Below are 26,022 nucleotides of genomic sequence, written 5' to 3'. Positions count from 1 at the left end.
TTTGTATTCTAAAAGCAGGTTTGATGTACTATAATTTGTATTATAAAAGATCCTTGAAAATAACAAATACATTTTATTGTCAATAAGTTAAAAAGGTATACTAGATATCTATGGAAATGAATGGTACGGTAGCGCAAGTCTAGATACAGCTGAGACAGAAAGATACAATATATGTACACAGGATGGCCAGGAGATCTTGAAGGAATGCACAGAACCTGCCATTTTCTCAGGCTGAAGGCTCCGGGGCAGTCAATAAACAGTTGTGAACACGTTATCTACCTGTACAGAGTCATCTAGGAAATTAAGACTGGTAAGGTATAGAAAAGCATGGCTTTTTAGCGAGATATCGTACAGGACACCACTTTGTGACAGCAGGCGTTGGTGGCCCTAATTCGGGCTTTGTCATCATTAGGTGGTGTTTGACACCGACCAAATCACCACCTCCTTGCCCCGGTTTCACCACGCAGCAATTAGATTACTGATTAATTAAATCTTCATTAATCCTGAAGATTACCTTAAGCATGTGCTTCTGAGGATTAAAACTTAATCCTCAAAGCATACTTGCAAAGAAACTCTGGTCCTAACAAGTAATGTAAACTGAAATTTAATTAAAACAAAAAGTAGCTACTTAGGCGGTATGTGGTTTTATTTCAAGATCATTCTTCGGAGCAATCCAATGATGTGGCCGACAGGAAAAAAAAAACGGGGAAAAAAGTACTTGTAATTGAAAAAGGCCTTAGAGTGCTGTGAAATAAGAGTTGTCGTGATTGCTCTGCTTTGGGAAGGCTGATAAGAATCTGGTAGCTAAATAATAATAAAGACACGCCTGATAAAAATTAAGAGGCGTTCAATTATGAGGCATTCCCATTAATGTGCCTGGAAACATCCCTTGTGGAGCTGTCAGCCAGTATAATCGTCTCTTTGTTAGGGCTGCGAAGTTAAAGGCTTTATTTCGCGTTACCGCCGTGCATCAGCCAGCCCATCGCCAGCCCCGTGTTTATCTCTACGCGGCGGTAGCCGCGGGCGGCGGCGGGGGGGGCGGCGGCGGGGAGGGGGCTCGGACAGCGGCACCACACCGGCCCCTCGCACCCGTCCCGCCCTGCGCGGCAGCTCCCGCCAGCGCTCGCGGGGCGCCTCCGGGAGCGGCCGCCGCCCGCCGCCCGGGGGGAGCATCTCCCCGCGGGGCACGACCCTCCCGGCGCCCCGCTCGGCGTCGGCTCCCCCCGCGGCGCGGCGGGGTGCTGCCCGGCGCAGGAGTCGCGCTCCCGATCCAGCCCCGGCGGCGAAACAATGACTTGCGCTCCCCCGCGGGGCTGCCACCGCCTCTCGCGTTGCCGGGCCCGCGGCGGCGGGACGCGGCGCTGACCACCCCCGGGGCGCCCTCACAGCCCGCCGGCCGCCACCCGCCCAGCGCCGCCGCCGCCCGCCCTCGGAGCGGGGCAGCACCACCCATTGGGGGAGAGGAGGGCGCGGGCGCCGCACGGTCCGCTCTGCCGCTCTATTGGCCGGCGTGACCGCGCTTCGCTCTCTCATTGGCTGCGGCCGCCGCCAGGCAGCGGCGGGGTCGGGCGGTGCCAGCCCGTTGCTGCCCGCCCTCGCCGCTGTCGCTCCCGGCGGGCGAGTAAGTCCGTGAGCGGCCGAGGCGGCGGAGGAGCCGCCGGGCGGGAGGAGTGAGTCCGGCTAACGGTCGTTCTCGCGGAGCCAACTTTTCCCGCGCGGGGTTGGGGCAGCCCCCTGCGCCGGCGGGACGGTTGCGGCCGTTGGGCAACTAACGGCCGGCTTGAGGAGAGCCTCTCCGGCTGCGGCTGCGGCGCGGCGGCTCCGTGGCGGGCTCCCCCGCCCCGCCCTGCCCTGCCGTGCCCTGGGGCAACCGGCGGCGCGCGGCTGGGGCGGCCGTTACCCGCCGGGCTCGCGCGCGGGAGGGAGGGGGCGGCGGTGGGTGGAGGCGCGGGGGGCGGCTGGCGGAGTTGCCGCGTCGGGGCCGGGGGAAGCGCCGGTGCGCGGGAGGGGGCGGGCGGCGGACGGGCAGGGCGGGGGGCTGTGACGGGCTCGGCGGGCCCCCTCCCGCCTGGCGGGGTAGAGCCGCTCTCTGCCCCCGGCGCGGGGCGGGCTGGGGGGGCGGCTGCGGGCACCGGCTGCCGCCTCCCCCCTTCCCGCGGGTCCCCCCGGGGCGCCGCCGGCATCCCGGCCGCGCCCGCCCGCCCGCCGCGGTCCTCCCGCGCCCCGTCTCTCGCTCGGCTCCCGGGCGGTGACCGGGGAGGGCGGAGCGGGGCAGCGGCGGCCCGGCCGGGGCTGGCGGGGCAGAGGTTACTCGTGTGGCCCGGCGGAGGCAGCCGGGGGTGCGGGCGGGCGGCTGCGGGCGAGACAAAGAGCTGCGCCCGCCCGTGTCCCCGGAGCGGGGCCGGCCCCGTCGCGCCTGGCAGCGGCTCCGCGTGTGCCCGCCGGCTCCTGGCGAGGTTTGGGACGTCGGGTAGTGGCCCGCTGTGAAATGCAGTAATTCTGACCGTCCCTTGTGGGTGCTTTGACCCCTGTCGCGGTGGCCGAGGTGCCCGCGGGTAGGGATGCGAGAGCGGGCAGCAACAGTTGCAGCTGCTGAGTTTGTGGTTGAGGTTCGCGAGTAGGGAGACCCGTGGACTGCAGGGGACTGTGCTTGTGTAGGCTTCGGGATTTAACTTCACACGCGTTGAACTGAAGTAACCTTCCATGTGGTTTGTGTTTTAAAGGTAATAGTAAAAACAGAAGTAATGCCCGTGGACATGGCTTGTTCCCTGTAATCCCGGAAGCCATCACGTTTGTTTCCCATCCAGCTGAATTCGAACTTTATCCTGAATAAGCTTCTGAAATCTTATGCTCACAAGGAAAAGATTTGTGTACTCAAGGTTTAAGTCTTGATAACATTGGTCTTTCATAATTTTTAATAATACACCACTAGTGCATGAGAAGATGACTATAGAAGAGCAAAATATGGAAGTTTCTAAGAAGTGATTGCTCTTTTGTTCGTTAGCTGCAAATCCAGATTTGGTGATTAGTTGTGGGTTTGTTTGCTTTTTTTTTAAAGGCAACTTGAACAAACGACACTCCAAAGAAGCAAAAAGCACTTTTCTGTAGCAGAGTGTAGACTGGCATTGGCAATTGCTTTTCATGGCGTCTAAAACGCTTTTCTGCAGTTTTTCCCTCTAATAATGTAGCTAGATAATACAGTGTCTCTTCAGAAGTTTGTGCTTTTCACAGAATGCCTTCTTCTATGACTCTGTGCCTTGCTTTTGTTGTTCTCTCTGCTTTCCAACAAGTTCTTTTATGTTGTGAAAATTAAGTGGTGTTGTAAAGCTTAGTAAAATTAATTTCCAATTTCCAATTCGTCAGTGGAATACTTTTGGTAAGAGTAATGTACTTTGAAGCTGAGTTTTAGGTCCATCTGGCACTGTTCTTGGACATATTTTTTTCCTCCAGAGTAAGAAGACAATATGAAAATACTGCTTTTGAAATGCAAAACGTGTCTGCTTCTCTTCTGTGATAATCTTTTTGTGAGACAAGGTACTTCTAACAGGCCTGTTATCAGAGAGGTGGCAATTTTGGAAGTTCAGTATTACTTTGGATGACATATTAACTGTAGCAATTCACTTCCATTCAGTGCTGAGCTGTTTTAAAAGTAGGAGTTAAATTTATTCAGAATGCTTCTTACAAGGAAAAAGGCTTTCCACAGGCAGAACTTCTGCTGTAGCCTCCTGAATGGGAGGATTTTCTTTCGCTTGAGAGTGTTCATGGTAGACATCTACAGGCATAGCTGGGTAGTTAAGTCACTTGGATTCTAATTTTGCAAGGACTTGTGTTGTGAACAAGTGTATGCGTGAGATATTGCAAGGCTAGGCACTGCAAATGGTATGTGTCATCTGTATTTCACTTAGTACAATGGGGCTGACTGTAAGCTGGGAGAAGAGCCCATTTACTGATGCATATGGTATGACTGTATCAAACCTAACAGTCGCTGAGTTCAAGTCTAATTCTTAGTACATGTTAGTGTAAAACCCCGGTATTTTGAACCTTCTTTGTGTGTTCATGTCAGGAAATGCACTTTAATTAAATCCTGCCTTAAGGTAGGTATTAGGCTCTCTCTTAACCTGTCACTGACTGTAACACATGCGACGTGAAAATCACCTTGTTCATTCTGGAAACTCATATATGAGTTATCAAATGTTGGTTAATGTCTGCCTCTCTTAATTAGAAAATAAACATCTATTTTATGGCCTGACATGACACCATTTTGTTTCAGGTTGTGTGGAAGATGCATAGTTTGAGAAATCTGCATAATTTGTAAGAGGAAGGTCACAGTTCCCAGGCTTTTCTTTGGAACTAAGAGCCTGTGGAATACTTCTATATTTGAGGCTTTCAAATGAAACTTTCATGAGGCTTAAATGTTTATGTTGATGAGAATATTAAAATGCAGTGCACTTGGACTCTTGACAAAGATCACCTGGGCGCTCTGCAAACCTATAAAGCCTGCGTTGGGAACAGCTTAGACTTAAATCCGTTAGATGGATCACCAGGTCAGATTTCATTCCCGAGCCTTCACTTAAGCAAATGTGCTCTCTGCATAACCTGGTACGTTTTGTCTCATAAATACAAGCCTGGGTACAAAGTTTATACTTGATTCTGCCGTAGGATTCGTGCAGGTAGTTTTGTGGGCATAAATGGAGATTACATGTATGAATCACTGAACTTGTGTGTTACGTCCAGTGTTGCCAGCCAGTCTTCCAGGAGCAATACGCGTGAAGTTTAAGCAGGAGAACCTATCATGCTGTATAGGAAATAAGAATGCTGTCTTCTACGAAGTTGGGAGAACTAGAGTCCAAATCTCTTATACTTTAGAAAAACAGAAGACTACAAATTTGTAGTTATCTTCTGAGGTATAATAGCTTGATGACTGAAGTGACTCTATAATCTCCCTGACTTCTTCCATGGTATTATGAAAATAGTGTGCTTAAAAGCTGCATTTTATATGCAGGGGTTTTCAGTGTGTTGGTTTGTAATTGGTAGAATGTACTTGACAGTATTTGGTGGTTTACTGGAATCTGATAGTTTTCCTGCAAGTATAACACAACAACAGCCCACCTCCACACCCCCCTCTTAATTAGAATTGTAGGCATGAAATCTTTTCTTTAAATCCATTTTCTTTCTTTTCCAGAAAAAATGGCGCTTTTGGCAGTTTGCTGTCTTCAGTTGCCAGAATTGAAATGGTGGCATATTAAATACACATTTGGGAGCGGAGAGTATGTTGGATTTAAAGTATTTTTTTTATTAGCATCAGTTAATTAGGAACTTAAATTGGATTAATTGATTTGAAATGCTTCTTGAGGTAATCTCGGAAGGCAGTAACAAAGTGATGTCAGGATAAGGACTGAAATCTGTGTCAGATCATTGTCGTTAAAGACAAGCACCACCAAAGTATGAAAATGTTATGAATGTGTAGCAACTACATATTGCTGTGAGGCTGTGTTTAAAGCTTGTAGGCTGCTCAAGCTCTGCATGCTGTTAAAATGTTTTATTAGTTCCTGCATTGACCAGAATCTTTCCAATACTCTGTAAGTGTATGCACACACTTTTAAGCTGAAGTACTTCTGCCTGCTCTCAAGATTTTCTTTATAAGTAACTGACACATAGAATATGTGAAGTTATTTGAAGACATTGGTGAAATTTAAAAAGTTTCCCATGAGGCTGAGGGGTGAAATGCTTCTGTATTGGTTCTTGTTGTAAATCATCAGATTTCTAACAGAATTTGTGCGGGAATGTTAGCATGAAAACTCAAATACTCCTGGATTAGATTTAAAAAACAAACAAACAACATCCAAAAGATCCAGCAACTATAATAGTTTTCAATTTACAGCACATCTAAAATAATGCAGGATATGAAGTGTTTTCTTGTACTTCTGATGAAACTGTTGTGAAGCCTTTGTCCTAATTAGGGCCATGTTCAAGAGCAGCAGAATAAAAATAGAATGTCAGCTTAGTCTGGGAGGGTGACTGTTATTTACAGTGATTTCTTTAGACTCATCCCCACATGAACTTACATGCTTTGGTAACAACTGGAAAGGTGAACGAAAGCACTGTAACTTAAAGCCCAAGTGAGTACTGAAATTGAATGTGACCCTTTCTTGTCATTGCAGTTCTAGAAATGGGAGGATGTTGGTGTATCTGTTTGTGTGATGAGTTAAGGGCTCTGTTTATAAGGCTTCAGTGTAACTTCTAAATGGCGTACAAATTTAATACAAGTGGGTTCGATAAACAGTTGTTACTAGGAGGAGTGTTTATTCAAACTGGAATCAATAAAGCATGTGGAATTTGGACAGATACTTAATCACTCTTCTGTATGGAGAATGTCATGAGAAGCGAGGGCGTGCATGAAAATACTTCTTAGTTTATTTTTAATGACCAGCATTGATGAAGAGTCATCTGATTCTTGAGAGGAACACTGGAAATGGGTTATCTTTCCAAAACAGATGTATGTTTGTATTCCTCCATCTCTAACCTCTGATGATTTGAAATGCTGTGTAGCAATCAAAGCATAACAAAGAAATTTAGATAAAAGCAATACTAGCCAAGTAGCAAAACACCTATTGCTGAAGCAGAAGTCACGAATTATGTGTATTCTCTGCTGATAAACTTTGTGACAGAAACTGTATAGTTTGGGCACTTTCAATAGCTCTTAAAGACAGCTCTCCTAGGTAAGAGATAAGATATCCTTTCTATCTTGTTACTCTTTTCTATTTGAAAACTAACATTTAATTAAAAATAGCATAGTATGCTCTGAAGCTGCGCTGGATGCTAATTAACTCATTTCAGTGGTTAAAGCCATGCTGTCTCCTAAGGTTTCCTGCTGTTTGCACTGGATAAATATTTATGCTTCAGCAAGGCATTACCTTCAACCTGATGAACAGCGCATACAACTTTAATGATTTTGTTAACACTAAACACGATTCAGGACTATTACTATATTTTATTGCAATACTTTTTTCTTTTTTCTTTTTTTTTTTGTAGAAAGAGGAGAAGCAGCCCGTTACACTTTACATATGTGACAGAGAATTAAATCTAATACTCAATAATTAAGCTGTCTAGCAGTCTGGGTATTGTACAGAAGCTATTGCTGGATAATATAAGGTCTTCCTGAGTGTCTGGTTAATGGACAAGGCTGTACTATATCATTGTGGGGTTTTTTTTCAGTACCTGAATCCCATTCTCATATGTTAAGACAGTTGTTTTGTATTTTTAATGCATTTTAATCCTACAGTATGAGCTATATTAAAGGAAGTGACTGGAATATGTATAAAAGCATTATGTTGACCTAATAAATCTGAAAAAAAAATCATTTAAGAGGTTCTTAATACCAGCTACCATCTGAAACTTGGGATACTGTGAATATGTTCAAACAGTCTGTCATGTAAGATGTGTTGGGTGTAGTAGGAAGCAGGTTATAGGATCTTCAGGTACAAAAATAAGACCTTTTCCCCAGTAACACTGCTTCTCACTGTCTGCTGGCTGAAGGAAATTGTGTTACTCTTCCAGAGTTGAAGTAGATTGCAAAGTCAGACTGCAATGTCATATATTTTGTGTTAGGCTGATGAAAGGAAATTTTTTTGAAAACATGGGGAAGAGTGATTTTAGGAAATTACTTAGCTCTTGGTGCTTTGTGTTAAAGCACCAATTTTATGTTCCTTACAGTAACTTTACACTGGGTTTTGCCAGTGAAATTGAGTGTTCTACAGTTTGTTCTTAGTGGCACATCTGGCTGAACAAATTACTACCTACTCAGTTAAAATAGCACCTTTCTTACTGATTTTCTTCAGGTTGTGCCAAAATACCTCCTTGCTTCATGTCACACGCGTGGACATGCTACTGCTTTTACTCAGTTACAGCTTTTAGGCTCAGTAAGCTGTAGTCTTTCCACTCTCTCACTAATTATATTGACTCCATATGTCAGGTCTAGAAAGACTAATAGGCTCCTGCATTTTTTTGTCCTGCTTTGAAATAAATTCCCAGTGCAGCAGCCAGAGGAGCAGGTGAGAGGCTTTTGACAGTAATTTTGCACATCCACTTACATGTGCGTTCTGCAGCTTTCCCGGTGCTGGTATAGTACTTACCAATTGCTGCCTGTCTTGAAAGAATGTGATTTACATTTAATTGTAAAGCTGGGGAAAAACATTCAAGTTTCTATCCCTCCCCCCCCCCCCCCCCCCCCCCCATTTCCTCAGCAGCATTTTGTGTCAGTACTGTAAATGATGAGTATGTTCACCACAGTGGTGTAATGATGAGACACTATACTTAATCAGATTTGTCATGTTACTTAGTGAAACACAACCATGAGAATGCGGAGTACTTAGTGATATGTATCTTGTTGTGTAGCTTGAAGTATCAGGGTTCTGGTGTTTCAGCTAGAATTGGTTAAAGTTTTGTTGAATTTTTAGTAATGTGTGCAAATAGAGCAGAGCTACTCTTGCAGCACTTCTGCATCATGTTAGAGATTGGCAGAGTAGTTTGTGGTCTCTGCTACTTTTGCTGCCTTAGTAACTTTTGCTTGGCATGTGTATTTTCAATATTATTCTCTTTCTTACGCTAAAATTTAAGACTGGTTGGGGCATGTGCATTTGTACTGGTTACCAGCAGTTCTTACTAGACTGCAATGGTTATTTGTGCGGTGATACTTTATCCCAAACTGTTATTGGCAAGCTGTGGCTGCACAGGAAAAACTGATAAGGATTTTCCACCTGAAACTTAACATAATCAGAGTAAGATCTCTAAATTATGCAGTTTCTTTGCATGTATAATGCATACATTCATTCAGTCCTTAAGTAATGAAAAATCTTTGATTTGTTCTCATTTTAGTGGTTTCAAAGGCATCTTACATGTTTTGCGCTATTCTCACAAAGAAGCAGATGATAGTTCTGTGTTCACAGAGTTGCAGCAGTCCAGTGAAATGGTGACGAGGGCTAACTAACTTCCTTAACCATTTACAGCTGCTTTCGGTATGGTAGCACAAGTCTTGTATAAGTTCAGTAGCAGCAGCAGTAGGATGTGGGTATACTTGATGTCAAGGGAAGAAGAAACACTTTAAAGAAGGTCCCTGCTTGTACAGTAAACAGAGGAACTGACAAAAGTGTGAATAGGAAGTTTACTGAGTGATGAAACAGGAACCAAATCATGCCACATTTACCCTTCAAGAGGTTCCTTAAATGTGTCTCCTGATTTTAAATGATAGATGTATGATCTTTGTGTTGTGCAATGAACCTCCACCCCCCAAACGTCATACCCTTTGAAAAGTGGCTATTCACTGAGGTCATATTTGTCTTTTCCTCTCATATGGTAATAGCTTTCTTTGTTCTTCGTTCATTGTCACTCCTCTTCCCTATGGATATGACAGTTTTTACAAACATAACCTGTTGCTTCCTAGGGTCGTTAAGCTGTATTGATACTGTTCAGCTTTGGTTCGTTTGAGTCCACTGTGTCCCAAATACATGTGTAGTCAGTGACCAGTTTCCATGTACTGTCATAATTGCATCTGCTATTCAAGTGACTTTTCAGTTGCTGCTTGTAAGCAGAATACACCAAATCAAGTTCCAAATTCATAAACTTCAGATTATTATAGAAACAAATTTTGGCTACTTTGTTGTTAGGCTACAGAAATATTTGGCAGGCTCTAAATCATGAAGTCTGTGCTCTAAACCAGGACTGTGAATTTGTAACTGAATATTGAAGTATGGCTCGCTTATGCCAGAAATACTAGGTATGTAGGTCTTAAAGAATGCACTTAGAAACCAGGCCTGTCTTGAGCAGAAGACATCTTGAGATTTAATAAGAGTGCAAATAAAAGAAAGAGGAAGGGAAAATGAATGCATGCTCTGTTATTTTTAATCTTAAACTGCTTTCTGCTACCTAAGTGATTTCCGTATCAATTCATTAGAAACTTTCTGTTGTTACGGCTTTGGAATAACGGCAGATAACTAGGCGATACCATTTACCCTGGATATCTGCATGTGAGTTGCTCAAATAAGAGTCCCTCCAGACCCTCTTTAACTTGAGTTTCATTAGATTTATATTTCTTTTCTTTGACTAGTATTCTGAGCTTTAGATACTTTCCTGATGTGGGAACTTTTTACTTGAGGAGTTTTTTCATCTAATATTAATTCAGCCTAAATTAATATGCCCTACAATGTAAGACAATTAATACCTTTCTTTTCTGCTTTACCAGTATTATGCTTTTAGGATTTGACTTTTTTTTTTTAATTACATTACAGAGCAAGACATACAGGGTAGTAAGTTGCCTGAGTCTTCAGGTTGCGCACCCTTTGTACTACAGCATATGAATTATATGTGGCAATAGAGTGTTTCATGTGTTGGATGTAACTTTTTCTGAATGAGAAGTTAAAGGAATCATCTTCTTCTGTTGCTTATAAAGTAGTAAAAAACCACAAAGTTGTTCTTAGGTGCTCTGAATTTTTTTTCAACTGAACATGTCCAGTCTTGTGAGAGTAACAGGCTTGTGCCAAGAGGGCTGTTGTGTGGTGGGGCGGGGACTGGGCGGGAAGGGATGAGGAAGAATGAGAAAACTGACATGGAGAGATAAAGCATGTTTTTCCTGAAGCTGTCTAACACAGCATTATCTGCATGTATTGATGGATCATTTTAATTCTGTAACCTAACAGAGCAATCATCAACCACTCCAAGCAAGCTAAATCCTGAGATTATTTTCAGTATTGATGTACCCCTCCTGTGCAAAATGCACCTTTGTACAGCTTCTTTCTGTCAGTGAGCTACTGAAACATGTATCAGTAGGCCACCATAAACATCTTTTTCCCACAAAATCTGTGGTGAATTTCTAATAGCAAGGTTCCTGCTTTTCTCTTGTGATCTTTGGAGGAATGGTAGAATGGTATATTGGAGATAATATTGTGCAAATATTAAGCTATCGTGAATGCTAATGCTGTTGTGTTGGTAGAGTTAGGATGATGGGATTTATCACAGAACTCATTTGAAATAAATGCTCTAGAGTGAAAGTAAAATCAAACCCTTCCATTGCAGTTATATTTGATCACATCTGATGTTACTACACTATATTGTAGATCCAGCCTGGGTAGACACACCATAATGGCTACTCTTGCAGTGTATTATGCTCTTAAAAGAATATTTCTGGGACATCCAGACTTATCCTAGGATTTATGCCAAAAGCATAGTTTCATGCTTTTTTCAAATGCAGTGTGTTGGACTTTCTTAGATAGGAGTGGAAATGCTTTGAAAGGATAGTTCATATTTGTGCATACATGAAAACTTAGGAATGTTTGCGGAGTAGGAGTCCAGGTTGTAGAGAGGAGTTCTAACAGGACATGTGCAACTGTCTGGTGAAGGAGGGTATGAATTCAAAGCAGACAGAATTCTCTTTAAATGGTTTTCATGCTAGTAATACTATTTTTACAAGTTTTTAGAACTTACAACAAGTAATTTTTGGCAAATAATAAGTCACTTCTGAAGTACATGTAAGTTCTGCAACCTAATTCTCAGTTTGTGGAGCTCCTTGCATTTTGTGGAGGTAGAAGAAAGGTTCAGCTGAAATGCAGTCCCAAGAGCTGCTACAAAATTTCTTCCTCGGGGCTTTTGTAGTTATCTTTTGAAGTTAGTCTCCGGCTTGCAGTTGGGCATCTTTGCCTTTCAAATTAAATGAGGTGCAGATACCTAGAACGAGGTTAGAAATAAGATCTCCAGAAATCTCATTCCCAGCCAGTGGAGTTTGGAAGTTTTGGCCAAAAGTGTTGCATTCTTAATGTCGCTACTAGAAAGCAGAAGGTGAAGAGCCTGCTCAAACTTCTGTCCCTGCTCTGAGCTGAGTCTTTTTCCTTCTGATATGTCACTGCTAAACTGCTTGTCAGACGAATGCTGCTCCAATTGCTTTAGCTGGAACTACATGCTGTAATGGTAGGAGGTGTTGGAATTATGCCATTAACAGTTGATGCTAGAGATGAAGTACAGACTCTGCTCCATTCTCTGCATGCTTTTTAGGTCATACTCAAGCTATTGTGTAGCATCTGCTTATGCATGCTTTACACAGAGTCTTCGTGACAGCTGAATTACCTGACACCTTTTTGATACGTGGCTAACTGAACTCTAACTTGAGATGACTTGCAATTTTCACATAGGAGGGAAGACTTGTTTTGAAAATTGGCTTGCAGCAGACTTCACAAACAGCTAGATTAGACTAATCACTGATAGTAAAGGTACACTACAATAGCACTGAAGTTTGAGGAGGTAAGGAACTAGATGTCGCAGCACTGCTACCAAAATAATGCTCTGTGCTCTTGGAAAGACTACTGGTTGGTTCAAGACTTGTATGCAACACTGAAACAAGATCTGTAACATAATTATTCTCTCTTCATCCGTTATTCTGCTTCACTATTTTAAATTATTTTGGGTTTCGGGGAAACTTCCTGACTTCACAGGGATGTAGCTTTGGGCTTAGGGAAACTAGGGCGCATGGGAACAGTAAGTTTACTGTACTTGGGATTCTGTAGAGAATATTTCTTGTAAGTGGGTAACTTTGGCAGCACTGCTTTCCCTTACAGAAGTTATAAGAGCACTGTGTCACCTGCTGCACTACTGCCTACTCATAGATGCTCTTGACACAAGTTACAGGAGTGCTGATACATAGAGAACAGATAGTTTGTGAAGTTTTCTAGTTAGTTCTTATCAGAGCATAAAAAGATACCTTAATACTGTGGAATTCCTGTGGCTAAAGCAAAAACTGGAAAACTTTTGTGGATTAGGTCACTTTTGTAATATTAGCACACTGTTCCCTTTTACAGATTTGTTTTTGTTTCAGTTATGTTCGGTTAAGCTTGTCGTTGTACTCACTTTAATGTTAAATTCTATATCCTTATGGTGCATATCATTACTACCTTGATTTTTCTTTGTGTATGTTAAACTGGTAACTGTATTAATCCAGAATGAGTAAGAACATACTTGAAGACAAGATTTTTTCAATTACATATATCTTATCTAAGACTAGACTGTTTATATCTGTCCTTTTTTAAAGGTTTAATAAGATGTAAACAATAGTGTTTGCATGGAGTAAAACAAAAGAGGAAGTGAGTATATTTCAGCTGCTAAGAAAAACTTTAGAAAGTAATAGCTCTTATTTTCCTATAACAGATGTAAGTATCAGTATATTACAGATGACAGAAAAGCGAACACTTGAAGATAAACTGCAAATGAAATAGCCTGAAAGAGAGTACAGCTTCTGCAAGCTGGAGAATGAGATGTAACCAGAGTAAGTTGTTTTACAGATGGTCAGTTTTGACTGACTGCAGTTACCAGTATGGCCGTCGCACTTAGCATATTTTTGTGCAGAAGGCAGCAAGGAAGAAATAGTAAATTAAGATTTTGTTAAAATCTTTTTTAAAAAAAAGAATAATTGAAGCTGTGGAAGTTACTTGATCTTACTTGTTTGGCACTGTACTGCTAGGACTGCTTTTACAATATAAATCTGACTTACTATGGCTTGTATAAATTCAAGTAAGTATATCCATGTGTAATCTCCTACCTCTATCTTGGTGAGTTGTTTAGCTGGCATGAGACATTCAGTTGTCTTGAAAGAGTTATCCCTTTGCTGGTGAAGGGCAAGTAGGAGATTAGTTGCATACAAAGGTGGTTTGTAATTATTTGCTGATCTGAAGTTGAGCAAATATAGTCGCCAGGAGTCAAACATCGGGGTTAAAACCTTCAAAAGCCTAAGGGATCCTACTTTCCGCTCAAGACTTCTTAGAAAGCTTTCATTGTGAATGTTTTAGGTCATGTGTGCTCATATGGCTGTTTTCCAGCATTGTAAATGATTTTATGGCCTCAGCTGTAGGTGTGGGGTGTTTTGGCTTTGGTTTGGTTTTTTTTCCTGTTGATAGAATTGAAAGGTTGTAGAAGGCTGAGTTGTAGATATGCCAAGTATTCATGTGTAGGTTTCTGGGCTGAAAAGCATCAATATTCTCAGGTGCTGGATCTTTTGCACAAGAAACAATTGCATTTAAGACAGTTATTTATAGTTTCTATACAGTCTAGTTAATGTATGCTTTCTTTCTTTAGAGTAACTGTTCTTTTTCCTTGTTTGCTGTCAGCAAAGCTTAGTTGAAATCTCTTGTCTGTGACCAAATATTACTAGGCTTATGATGTTAAAAAAGTTGTAATGGATAACATTCAGGAGGACTTTTCCATTTAATGGGCAAATACCTATCACTTTGTCATATCCCAGGTGTAAGCTGTTCAAGAAGCATATGTGCCCAAGATCAGGGAATCTTACTTAAATCTGTATCGTGGAAAAGTCCGTTGACCCCTGACTTTTCAAGGCTGATGTTTCACATCATGATCAAAAGTGTAAGCTCCAAATAAAGTGATTGCATCTAGCGCTGGCAAGGCTGGGGAGGGGAAAGCAGCAAAACTGAAAAATGCCCTTGGCAATATGAAATTCAAATTGACTGCAATTTCAGTTCCTAAGGTTCAGTAACCTTTACAAACCACTGCGAACAAACATGCTCGAAACAGTTATCTTTATGTAGGTTCAGTATTATATTGTGAAGAAGACTGTAGTTATGACCATACTGAATCGGATCAGAATTTCTGAAACCTTGTTGTCTAAAAGTGGCTGTTAACAGAGGCCTAGAGAGGAACTGATAGGGGAAGCTGGAAGAACGTTCTGGGGAAGCAACTTCTGACTTCAACTTTCTGAACCTATAGTTTCACCTAATACTTGTTAGCTCTTCAGCTAGAAGATGCTGAACAGCCATCTCTTGTCATTTTAGGAATTTGCTTGAGCCTGAGTCACTGATGGTTGTTGACACTGCCTGACTTTACACTGAAGGTGGCAATTATCAGAGAATATTTGATACTGAGTGTTTGAGCACTGCTTGCGTTGTGTATTTGAATAGAGCATGTGACTGTTTCAGGCTTAGTGCAATGCAGTTTTTGTTCTTTTGTGCAAGTTCGAAAAATGTCAAGAAATCAGACCTGGCCTTTATGGTTTCTGAAACTTGCCAGGGTGATTTTTGGAGTCTACAGTAGTATCAGTTTGTTTTCTCAAGAGACTTTGAATGATTTTCTACCCATTACTGCACCTACAAGTATTTGTTGGAACGGGATAGCTTGACCGTATTCGAAGTTGTATAGTAAATGAACAGATACCTGTATCACTAGAGTGAGTTGTACATTAACATCAGGAAAACACATTCTCTTCTTTGGCAGTTTATTCAAGAGTACCCTTGAGCGCATGCTGTTACCTGTTCTGAGGCTTACCAAGGATTCTCTTTGTCTCTGAAACAAATCGGGAGAGAAGAGGGTTCAGCAACACGAATGTGAAGTGTAGACTGTAATTCTTAAGTGAACCTGATGAATGATGTAGAGCTGATTTAAAAACTTTTTAATAACATTACCACTGAATCTGCCACTTCAAAGGGTAAGAAGAGTTGAGTCCTAATTTGCCTTTCCCTACTTTTGTGTATAAACTACTACAGAATACAAGGTCAACACGTACTGGGGACTTGATCTCTTATGGGTCTCGTACATGCTAACAGAATGCTCACAAATTTACTTCGTTCCTTTTCTGGGATGAGTTGACAGATTTGGCTGATGGTTCATAAAAACCTTAACTTTCTGCTCTGTTCCCCTTAGGCTTTTTTCATTTCTATTTCATAGCAAATAGTACAATATTCCAAGCAGATACTTCTCAGATTAGGTAAGGATGCAGCATATGCTTTCCCTCTTCTTCCAGCAATTCCCAGAGGACGGGGCTTGAGCAGTTTTTGGCTCCTGGTTTTGTTTTTTCCAGCTCTGTGACTTCCACTAGCAAATAGCTAATACTGTGGTTCCAGAAGGTCAGTTCTGCAGAACTCAAGTTCATTCTTCATCCAAGTACATTCTCCTTGTACTTAATCCAGATGTCATTTTCACGCATGCCATCTGTGGATGAAGTTTACAAAGGCTGTGTAGCTTTAAAGAATAGGAAAGCCACCTATTATGAGGATTTCTTTTTAAAGAACAACCTGTGCATGCGTTGTCAGTGATCTCATTCAAGGCTATAATTTGATATTACTGTATTAAAGCCTTAAGTGACAGGTATGAAAAACTGAAGCTGTTTAAGTAGATGAATTCACTGGTAAGTTTGCCAGAGAATGCACATTGCATATTAATTCATCTTGGCTCACCCTCCACAAGCTCAGTCCATAGCAACTTTTTCTCCTCCCTCAATTAAAATAGTAAATTCAATAAGTTTCTGGTGTATTTATGCTGTAATGGAAAAAAGAATGGTCTTTGTAGAGACTTTGTAGAAGTATCAAAACAAGACTTGCTTTTGTCAGATAAACTTGCTTGATGTCTTATTGCAGTTGCACTATTCGAAACAAAACAAAAATTGGTACTGCCTATGTAAGGGGAGTGTTATTACAGTGTTAGATCAAGATCAATTTACAGCTCTTGGAGGCTGCTTATTACTTAGGAACAGATCCAGATGACAGTCTTACTTCTGGATCTTACCTTACCAGTCAAGCTATAGCAAAAAGGATTGCAGATTTTGAATAGAATGTAAATTGAAGTTACTCTCCTCTTGTTGATATTTGAGCTCAAGTTGCGTATGTCCTAAGGTTCCAATGTTAGGGATTAGTAAGGACTCTATGGCTTTATGTATGCTTGCTTTAAACGGATATTTATTAAGAAAAGCTAGTTTGTTAATTGTTTGGTGTAAATCCTATTTCTTGCTGCTAATCCAAGTTGAGAGTCTTGTGGAAAGTGCTCCAAAGTGCTTTTAACTCACAAGGCGTAAACACACCATTAAATTTGCCATGTGTTAGCTGTGCTGCAGTAGCTATGCATGCTTTCATCGTGTGGCAAATGTGAAGTAAGGTGCAAAGACCCGCAATGGAAGCGTGTCACCTAAAGTTGCTTTGCTTCATGCATGATGTAAGTTAAGGATATACATGTGACTAATAAAAGTTCCACAGAGATGGGCAACCTGACTGTTACTGAGATGTATCACGAATGATTTTATGATATCATTTGAATCCTTGAGACTTCTTCCTCTTTCCGGCAACTATCTGCCATCAGGACATCCAAATGACTGCCAAATCTTTTGGGATGAGGAGCATGGGGACATTTGAAGCTGCTTGTTGGTTTTAGTCAAAGTGTTGTTTGATTTGTGAGGACAAAAGCAATTTGTTTTTAAAGGAATTATCAAACTCCACTCATCCAAACTCTTTGCAGGGACTTAAGAGGAAGAGACCAAGGGAAAAAAAAATATCTATTTAAAGGGAATTACACACTGATGTACCTTAAGACTTCTTTTGGGAGAAATGCTGTGTAGTGCTTGCTGTATTGTTTGAATTTTTGTTACAGTTTTGGTATTTATAAAGTACATTCTCAATAGAATTTTACAGCATTTTTTAAAATAACATGTATTTACTTTATCCACTTTATGTTGCTTTAATTCCATAGTGACTGGAGCATCTAATGCTCGCAATGCCCTGTGTCTTGCAGTTGAATCCACTGAAATGGAGCTGTAATAAAGCCATACTTTCTTACTCCTTTTGGGATTTTTTCTGTAAAAGGTTAACAGATGCTCCAAGTTAGGCCTTACTTTGGCCCACTTTGTGTTAGATATTCCATTTGAGAGTTACATTTGGTAAACTTTCTGTGGGCTTCAGAAAAAAATTGTATTAAGTGAAATTTGTTAATCTTTCCTTTAGAACAGTTTTGGGTTTGCCGGCTCATTGTTGAACACATTGTTGCACCTCAACTTGGCCTGTTCTTGAACTAGCACAAAATGTGGCAACTGTCAGCAAAATAGTAGGTCATTTGCCTGTTTTCAGAGATTCCCCACACCTGATGTGTGGAGTTGAGGTGCTTTTTCCTTCTAGGGAGACATCAGTCTAACAGATAATCTTTGTCTTCAAGGAAAATAATTATGAAATCAGATTTCTTATTTGTGACACTCAAATATGTGTCGCTGTGGGTGCATGCATATGTGCCTGAGGTTAAACAGTATGCTCAGAAGGGTATATGCATTTTTTTAACGTGGGAAGGTGAAGTAAGGACAGTCTACCTTCTGAGCATCTCAACTGCCTTAACTCTCAATGGAATGACTCTGCTACTTATAAAATTAAAGGCTTGATCAGCAAAAGCTTTGTCCTATTTCTTTTAGTTCAGCTTTTTATAGATTTGATTACAGAATTCATGCATTTGCCAAAAAAAAAAAAAAAAGACCTGCCTTCAAATGCTCGGCCATAAAATCTTGAAGTATTGTCCTTAGTCCAAATGATAATGCCAGCCACGGATGCTCTTGCTGTTTTTACTGGTCAAATGAATCCTGTGTTCTCTGGGAGTCTCTAATCTGAAAATAGTGCTTGATGGATCAGTAGAAATAGGTGAAAAAAAAAATGCATCCTTTGGATAAATGTGGTATCAGCTATGGACTTGGAGTATCCAGGACTCTTCTGGACACTTCTAAAGCACGGGTTTCTTGCTTTGAACAGGCAGTATTAGTGCAGGCATTTGTGTTATTAGTGGGGCTCAGTAGGGAATGGTTACTATTGTTGACACTGCTGAAGCATGAGACATCACCAAAGCCTTTGTCCACCTTCACAGGAATGAAAATAGAGCTAGTGAACTGTGTGGTTCTGTAGGAACTATCATTGCTTTAATAATTGTAGAAGCCTTTGTGTTTGTTATCACACAATATTATCCTTAAAAGCCTCACTTCACAGCAGGTTTTGACACACAACCTATACCATTCAGAGGCCACTAATCCATAGTGTCATCATTATACATTTAGAGACTATCAGTGTTGTCAGAAAGAGTTGGTATTTAGCTGGATGAGTTTCCTTCGTGGCAGTTCTTCCTATTTCTTTGTTGATATAGCATGACAGAATGGATGAGGTTTGAATGGGCATTTGGAGATCATCAAGTCTAACCTCCTTTGCTCAAAGCAGTGAAAATTGGAACAGGTTGCTCAGGATCTTGTCCAACTGAGTCTTTAGTATCTCCAAGTCAGAAACCAACTTGTCCATTGACTCCTCAGCCAATCTGGGCAACCTGTTGCAGTGTTCAATAGTCCTTATGTGAAATTACACTTAAACCCTTTTTTAGAGTACTTCAGTTTGTGCCCCTTGCCCCTTGTCTTGTCACAGGACACCAATGAGAAGAGCCTGGCTCTGTCATCTTTGCTTCCTCCCTTCAAGTAATTATCTACATTCATAAAATCCCTGTGAGCCTTTTCTTTAGGCCTAACGGTCCCAGCTCTCTCAGACTCTGTGAAAGATGTTTGTCCACCAGTTTTGTGGCCCTTTCCTAAACTCATTCTAGTATGTCCATGTGTCTGTTGTGCTGGGGAGCTCAGCACTCCAAACGTGTCTCGCGGGCACCAAGCACAGGGAAGGATCACCTCGACCTGTGGTGATCTGGGGCTGTTGGCGTCTGCTGCGGGGCTGGCGTGGCGGGCTCGTGCTCCCCTTGCTCATGGAGACCCGCCGGGCTTTTTTGGCAAAGCTGCCTGGCAGCTGTCTGGCCCCTGTGTGTGCTGGTGCCTGGGGTGGGTTGGCCCCAGAAGCCGGACCTGGCGTTGCCCTTTGAACTTCCGAGGGTCGCGTGTGGGCTCCTGTCCCCTGCCTGTTGGTGGCCTGTGAGTGGCAGCGCACCCGCTGGGGTACCCACCTCTCCCGGCCTTGCGTTACCTGCGAACGTGCTGAGGGTGAGCTCTGTCCCCTCACCCGCCTCCATTCATGAAGATTTTAAACCGTCCCGGCGCGGGTACGTCCTCCCGGTGCGCACCGGTAAGGCCCGGTCTCCAGCTGGGCCGCGTGCCGCTGGTCCCAGCCCTTTGGGCCTGGCAGCTGTGGCAGTTTTCTGTGCCTGGAGGCCTGGGGTTCCTGAGGGTGGGTTCCTGGGGGCTGCTCTTGCTGGAGACGGGAGAAGCAACGGCGGTAGCGAGTACCGTGGCCTTTTCCGTATCTCCTGCCAGCAGGTCCTCTTCCCCACTCAGCTGGGGAGCCCTGTTTTTCCCTTGTCTTCCTGATGCTGATGTTATTTTCCGTTCTGGAGCATTCCTGATCCTTCTTGCTTTGATCCTTCTTCCTCTTGGGATCCTATGCTCTGCTGTCATGGTCCACTGTGGCTGCCCTGACCTTCACATCACTGCTGAGTTTTTCCGTGTTTGTAACTATGATGCCTTCCCTTGTTGGCTCCTCTATAATTCCTGAAAGAGGTTACGATCAGTGTACTCCAAAAACCTTCTGGGCTGCTTGTTCCCTTCTGTGTTGCTTTTCCAGGTGATAACAGGATAGTTTGTGTTCTGTGTGAGATCTTTTTACCTGTAAATGTGAGGCTTCTTCAGTTGTAGGAACAGGGTCTCATACATTTCATCTTGGCCAGGTGATGAGTAGCAGACACCTGCTACAATGTTACTCGTGTGGATCTGCCTTCTCATCTGTGACCCGTAAGCTCTCAGCTGTTTGATCCTCCATCACAGGGCAGAGCTCCATGCATCCTTGCTGCTCTCCCAAATAAAGGGCAGCTTTCCTTCCTCACTATCCCAGACTGTCCTTAAAAAGCCTGTATCCAGCCATGGCAGCAGTCTGGTCACATGAGCTCTGCTGCTGTGTCTCGGTGATCTTGTTGAGATCACAGCCCTGCAGCTGCACCCAGACCACTCATTCCTCCTGCTTGGTTGCCATGCTGTGTGTGTGATGGTGTATGGGCACTTCACAGAGGCACCCCGTCGGGCTGATTTGCTAGAAAAGGTATTAGAGCTTCCCTCGTCGTGCTGTCCTGCAGGCAGTGCTTTATGTATGTGCTTATGTTTGAGGTGTGTCCCTGGCTAGCTCTGCAAGGTCTCTTGCCTGTATCGCTTTATCCTTTGCTTGCCAGCTCAGTCTGCCACTTCCTCCCTTGGCTTTGGGTTGTCATCTGCCTCCCCCGATGTTGCTGGTATCCTTATGGGCTGCCCCAACCTTCTACCTGCCAGGGGAATCGTTTTAGTGGAACTGCTGCTGCACTGTACCTCCTAGGTGTTTACAGCTGTAGTATTGCTGTTTTCTCCAGAAATTAAGTCTTGCCCTGTGTGGCTTATAATTCCTTAGCACCCTTCTTAATTCCCCTTTTGTCCCCAGAAAGGGTTATTCTTGTATGCTTTGTGCAGACTTGCTTGTCTTTCTGGGGTTGTAAGAGGAGATTGCCTTAGCTGGTTCCCCATGATTTCATCTGACCAGGTCATTTATTTGTTGATAGTGCTGGGGGGGAGGGGAGGGAATCTCTAGTTGTTTATGCTGCTATTGTGTATGGAAATGATCCAAGAAGTTGCTGGACAGACTGTTAAATTTTATTTCTTTTGCCATTCATGTTTGAATAGTCATTTGTCACAGCCATGTCCTCCTATGCACTGAAAGATTTTGGTCACTTTCTCTTTAGGTAAAACCGTACTTAGGTACTTTCCTCCTTGTTTCCAAATGTGAAATCCATGGTCACAATTTTGATAAGTTAATGTGTATTGTTGAATAGTTTACCTATGCCTAGGGTATCCCACACAGCATGCTTTTTTAATAGTTCTGTATCTTAACAGATACTATGTTGCTCATTGTTTCAGAGTATGTTGTTCCAAGGGACAGTTGGTTTTAAGCATTTTCTCAGAAATTAAGAGAAATCAGAGATTTCAAAGGCCACTCTGCATCTCTTGTGTTGATCTTGCTCTGTCTGAGATGGTGCAGGATGTTGGTCAGGGGAGTCCATCTCAGGCTACACGCAGAGGCAGCAGGCTCGTTGTCCTGCAGTTGCTGCCATCGGGGAGGACCGAAAGGTTTTCAGTCCGCCTTTGTTTCAGTGACCTTTTCCAAGTTAGGAATAGCAGTTGACTAGGAAAAAACCTAAACAGTCATTTCTCTTTAGTGAGCCCATACAGTTTTCTCTTGAGTTCTGTAAGCTGAAAAATAAATTTAAATTGAGAAGGTAATATTTTCTGTTTTCAAAATGCCATTTCTGCAGATCTTTGACTTAGCTTCCCACGCAATACATACAGCAGTTTAATAAATTCCAAGTATGTGAAGACTCCCATGCTTAATGCTCCCAGCAGCTTGCATAAGTGAGGTAGAATAAAAGTTCAAAGTAGTGTCAGCATGTGAAATGTTAACAAGTAAAAGCATAAGATTCTTTAAATATTCACAGGGACTTGATTTTCATCATCTGTTTAGTGCAGTGACTACACAGTTTTCACAAACTGTTTGCTTGTTCTTTCAGGCTGAAGGTTTTGGAACGGATGTTGGAAGATGTTAGCTGTGGATACTGGGGTTGTGGAGGAGTGGTTATCAGAGTTCAAGGTAATATACTCTCAGATATTTAGCCAGTAGTAGTTGAATCACTGCTTGGAGCAGTATGTGGGAGTGCTTGATTGCTGTAGAAATGAAGAAAAATAGTAAATTTGGGTTTTGCTGCGATAGTGTGTTATATACAAATGTCTGCTTGAAAGGATTTTTTTCCTTGTCCTCTTTGGGACTACGTACTTCCTGATACAGAGCGGTGAAACGTTTATCAGGGATGAATGGTCTTGTTGGTTTGAGTACGGACTAGACTGTAGGATTTACTCCTGGTCTACTTAGATATAATGGGAATGTGTTTTCCTATCTGTATAGCAGAGTATGATCTCCTTTGAAGGACTGTAGACAAGCAGTACTGTAAGAGCTATGAATAACAAGTTTAAATGTACAGCTTCCAAAGGCTCGTTAAAAAGATTGGATTTTTTACGCTCAAGTACTGACAGAAAATCCGTTTAATGTTAAAGAAGAACTGTTCACAAATTCCAGTTGATATGTTCTTTCAGAGTATATGCTTTATGCTATGTTCATTAGCTGTGTACAGTCAGTCTTGAGAACTCCTTAAAGCATGGATCTGCAAGCTTCGAAGTTTCACAGTACTGAAATTTCAGTGGGGTTTCACCTGTGAAATTCTTGGCTTTTATCTATTTCCGTCCGCTGTCATATCCTGTATCAAACTGTCTGCAAAATGTTAAAATCCACTGTGTCTTCTGGCAATTTTGTTGTCCTGAAAACATGCTCATTTCTGCAGTAAGGATTTCTTTGTGAAACAAGTTTTACTTTATAGTAAACTCCGATAGACAGTAGCTTGTAATGGAAAATCGTTGAAATAACGGTTACAGTTTAATGATAAAAATAGCTTTTTGTAGTCGTTAAAATATTTTTATTTCAGACACTGCCAGAAGCATCCATATCTAGCTATGCTACAAACTTGAAAGACAAGAGTGCTTTGATTTCATCTCTTTACAAAGTAATTCAGGAGCCACAGAGTGAAGTGAGTATATCGGATCACTTGCACAAAATGTCTGACATAACACTGACAAAATAAAATAAGACCTTGTGTGCTAGTTAATTGTGTTCTAACTATGTGAACCACAGAACTACATTGAAGAGTCTCAGTCAAAATACTTGTTCTTAGCAATTGCATACTACCGTGGAAACAATTCGGAAGTTTTGTAACCTACTGATCATAACTAAACTTGCAGATCATACTCATGGGCTTCAGGACTTGGGTATAGAATTGAGAAATATATTAAGGAATAGAAAGATGTTTGAGACTGACAAAATTCTTTCTGTAATTCAGTATCACTCAGATGAGAATATATAGCAATCAGAAGCTTGTCTATTACAACCCAAGAGAGCAATGTTAGATAGGTTTGCAATCCTTTTAAGTTATTGCTTAGGCTTTGGAATTTTTTTTGTTCCTGTTCTAAATACACGCACTATAAATACATGCATTTATACAGTGGATGTACCCTTGCTGAAATGATGGCAAAAAAACCCCCAACAAACCTGGGGGGCAGGGGGTGTAAGCTAGCTCTGAACCTGTGCCAGGAATGGTTCCATACCCTATGGCTGCACTTGTTTTGAAGTGTCCAGGTGAGTTTGGAACACACTGAGCTGGTTTTAATTGTGTCTCTAATTGCATTGTCTTGCTTTCTACTGTCCAGCAAATCTTGTGTGTATTATTTTAAAATTGCACCAAGTCCTTAATTCCTTTTCTGAAAAGACCCAGCTTAAGGAGCCTTTCCAAAGTTAGAGATGACGCGAGTAGTGGCCAGAGGATAAAGTGCTTTCAGTATATACATTTTTAGAGAGAATTCTGATAGAGAAATTCCCAGGTTGTCCAGAAAAGAAGAAATGTAATTTTACTTAGCTACTCAGAAAGGCATTCTGAGTCATTCCAGCTACTGAGTCAAGCCTGTCTGGTCTCCCAAATGCATATCAACATGTAAGTTAATCTGATGAGTCTTGCTGTTGATAGGCAATTTAATACTTTAATATATTCTTTGATTTCTTACTACTTCTGGCTATCACTAGGTTTTTCAGGGACCTTAGCAGCAGGGTGGTCAAGGCCCTGAAAATTCTGCTTGGTGGTTGGGATAATTCTGGGGGCAAGGTATTGAAGATTTCCCTGTGAGACTTTGAATTGAAATGAAAATCCAGTGCTGACACTGAGTGTGGTCCTGCCTTGGGAGAACAGTCTTAAAATCTTTATTTGAACCGTTCTTTGAGTGCCTGTCATGTGGAAAGGGCTACTTGGAGCTTTCCATGTTATGAAAATACTTATAAACTAGCAGTTCAAAAGACAAGTAATTTCTTTCAACTGTTATTTGCAATCTGTTAGCTGCATTGTGTAATGACAACTTGTTTTACAGTGTAGGATGTGTGCTGTCCTTTATCTCATGTAAGTAATGCGAAGGGGAATGATTAATGTGTAAACACTACAAATACTGCTGAAATTAAAAACAAACCACCCCATCTGTATACTTTTGAATACATGTACTTCTAATACAATATTTAACTGTACCTTATAACTGTGATTAATCTCATTTTGAGAGATGGATGTGTTCTTTTTTTAAGCATTTGAAAAGTGATCATGTGTATTTGCATCTGTGACTGCGTTTTCGTGCTGGTTCGTGTTTGCTTTTCATAAGGGTTTTCTGTTAACTTTTCCAAAAACTTAATAATCAGTATGTGAGGTAAAGGGACTACTTCTTTGCTATAGCAAAGAAATACCCAATTCATAGTAGCTTTCTTAATAGAGACTTTGTTAGTTACTTTTGGTGTTCCCTGGGCCACTGACAGATGAAAAATATAATTCATTACAAGGAGTATATTCAGTAGATGTGAAGATTTAAAGGACTTTTAATTGACTCAAGAATCCAACCATAAAAAAAAGAGGTTTGCTTCTTCACAAATTCAATATTTGTTTTTGCTTTCTATCTAAAATACTATTGCTGTCCCTTTAGACAGTAGCAATGTAGGCATTTGCATTAGGAAATAGAAGGTGTTTGGATTGTCTAACACACTTGGATACAACTTGGAAGAGGGATCAAATTGCTTGGACTTTCTTCTGTTCCAGTTTAAAAATTGTTTCAGTCTAGACATTTTTCAGAACAGTCTTGATGTGGCATTTTGAGGAAGAAAGTCTGGTTTTGTATTGGTTATGCATTTAAGTGTGCAGATACAAAGCTGTCTCGACTGAGATAACGATGTGAACATGTATACCTGTCATAGCTATTTATGTGCCTTTTAAAGTTCAGACGCGTAATTCTGAACCGATACTTCATTGAAGGAAGCACACAAATTGTGTGAAATATGTAAGCTGAAGATCGAAAGGACTTGTGCTGGTAAAGTTTTCTAGAAGGATCTTTGATATTCTTGCTCTTAAAACTGATGACTAGTTTAGCTTGGCATGATTTTTTTTTTTTATTTTGCCTTTGCTGTAGATTTTTCACAGATTTTTCCAAAGAAAAGCTGTATCTGTCAGAAGTTAAAAATTCTTCTTTTTTTTTTTTTTTTTTGAATGGAGTAGATTGTTCCAAATTACTACTAAGAAAGAACCAAAACATGCTAAGATCTTCTGCGTTGAGAAGTAACTTTGGTAGGTGAGAAAGGTTGATTCAGCTTTCTCTGTATTCAGGAGGAAAAACTT

The 26,022-nt window shown here is 41.7% G+C and overlaps 1 protein-coding gene across 7 annotated transcripts in view; it reads left to right on the top strand.

The window, feature by feature from the left end:
• The first annotated feature begins 1,546 nt into the window (after positions 1-1,546).
• The window catches only part of HYCC1 (hyccin PI4KA lipid kinase complex subunit 1), a 49,934-nt gene continuing 25,458 nt past the window's right edge, over positions 1,547-26,022 (top strand). For 4 of the 7 annotated variants that reach the window (XM_056334946.1, XM_056334942.1, XM_056334949.1 and 1 more), the window contains exons 1-3: positions 1,547-1,670; positions 22,291-22,370; positions 23,257-23,358. In XM_056334946.1, the coding sequence (XP_056190921.1) occupies positions 22,320-22,370; positions 23,257-23,358 (153 nt within the window). In that variant the 5' untranslated portion in view covers positions 1,547-1,670; positions 22,291-22,319. Of the gene's footprint in view, positions 1,671-2,723; positions 2,880-13,173; positions 13,304-22,290; positions 22,371-23,256; positions 23,359-26,022 lie in introns of those variants that run through there. The other 3 variants (XM_056334944.1, XM_056334943.1, XM_056334945.1) reach the window with 3 other exon arrangements.

Source organism: Falco biarmicus, chromosome 4, assembly GCF_023638135.1.
Source record: "Falco biarmicus isolate bFalBia1 chromosome 4, bFalBia1.pri, whole genome shotgun sequence".
Classification (NCBI taxonomy): Eukaryota; Metazoa; Chordata; class Aves; order Falconiformes; family Falconidae; genus Falco; species Falco biarmicus.
Note: the sequence above shows the minus strand (reverse complement) of the source record. Positions and strands in the feature narration are given on the sequence as shown.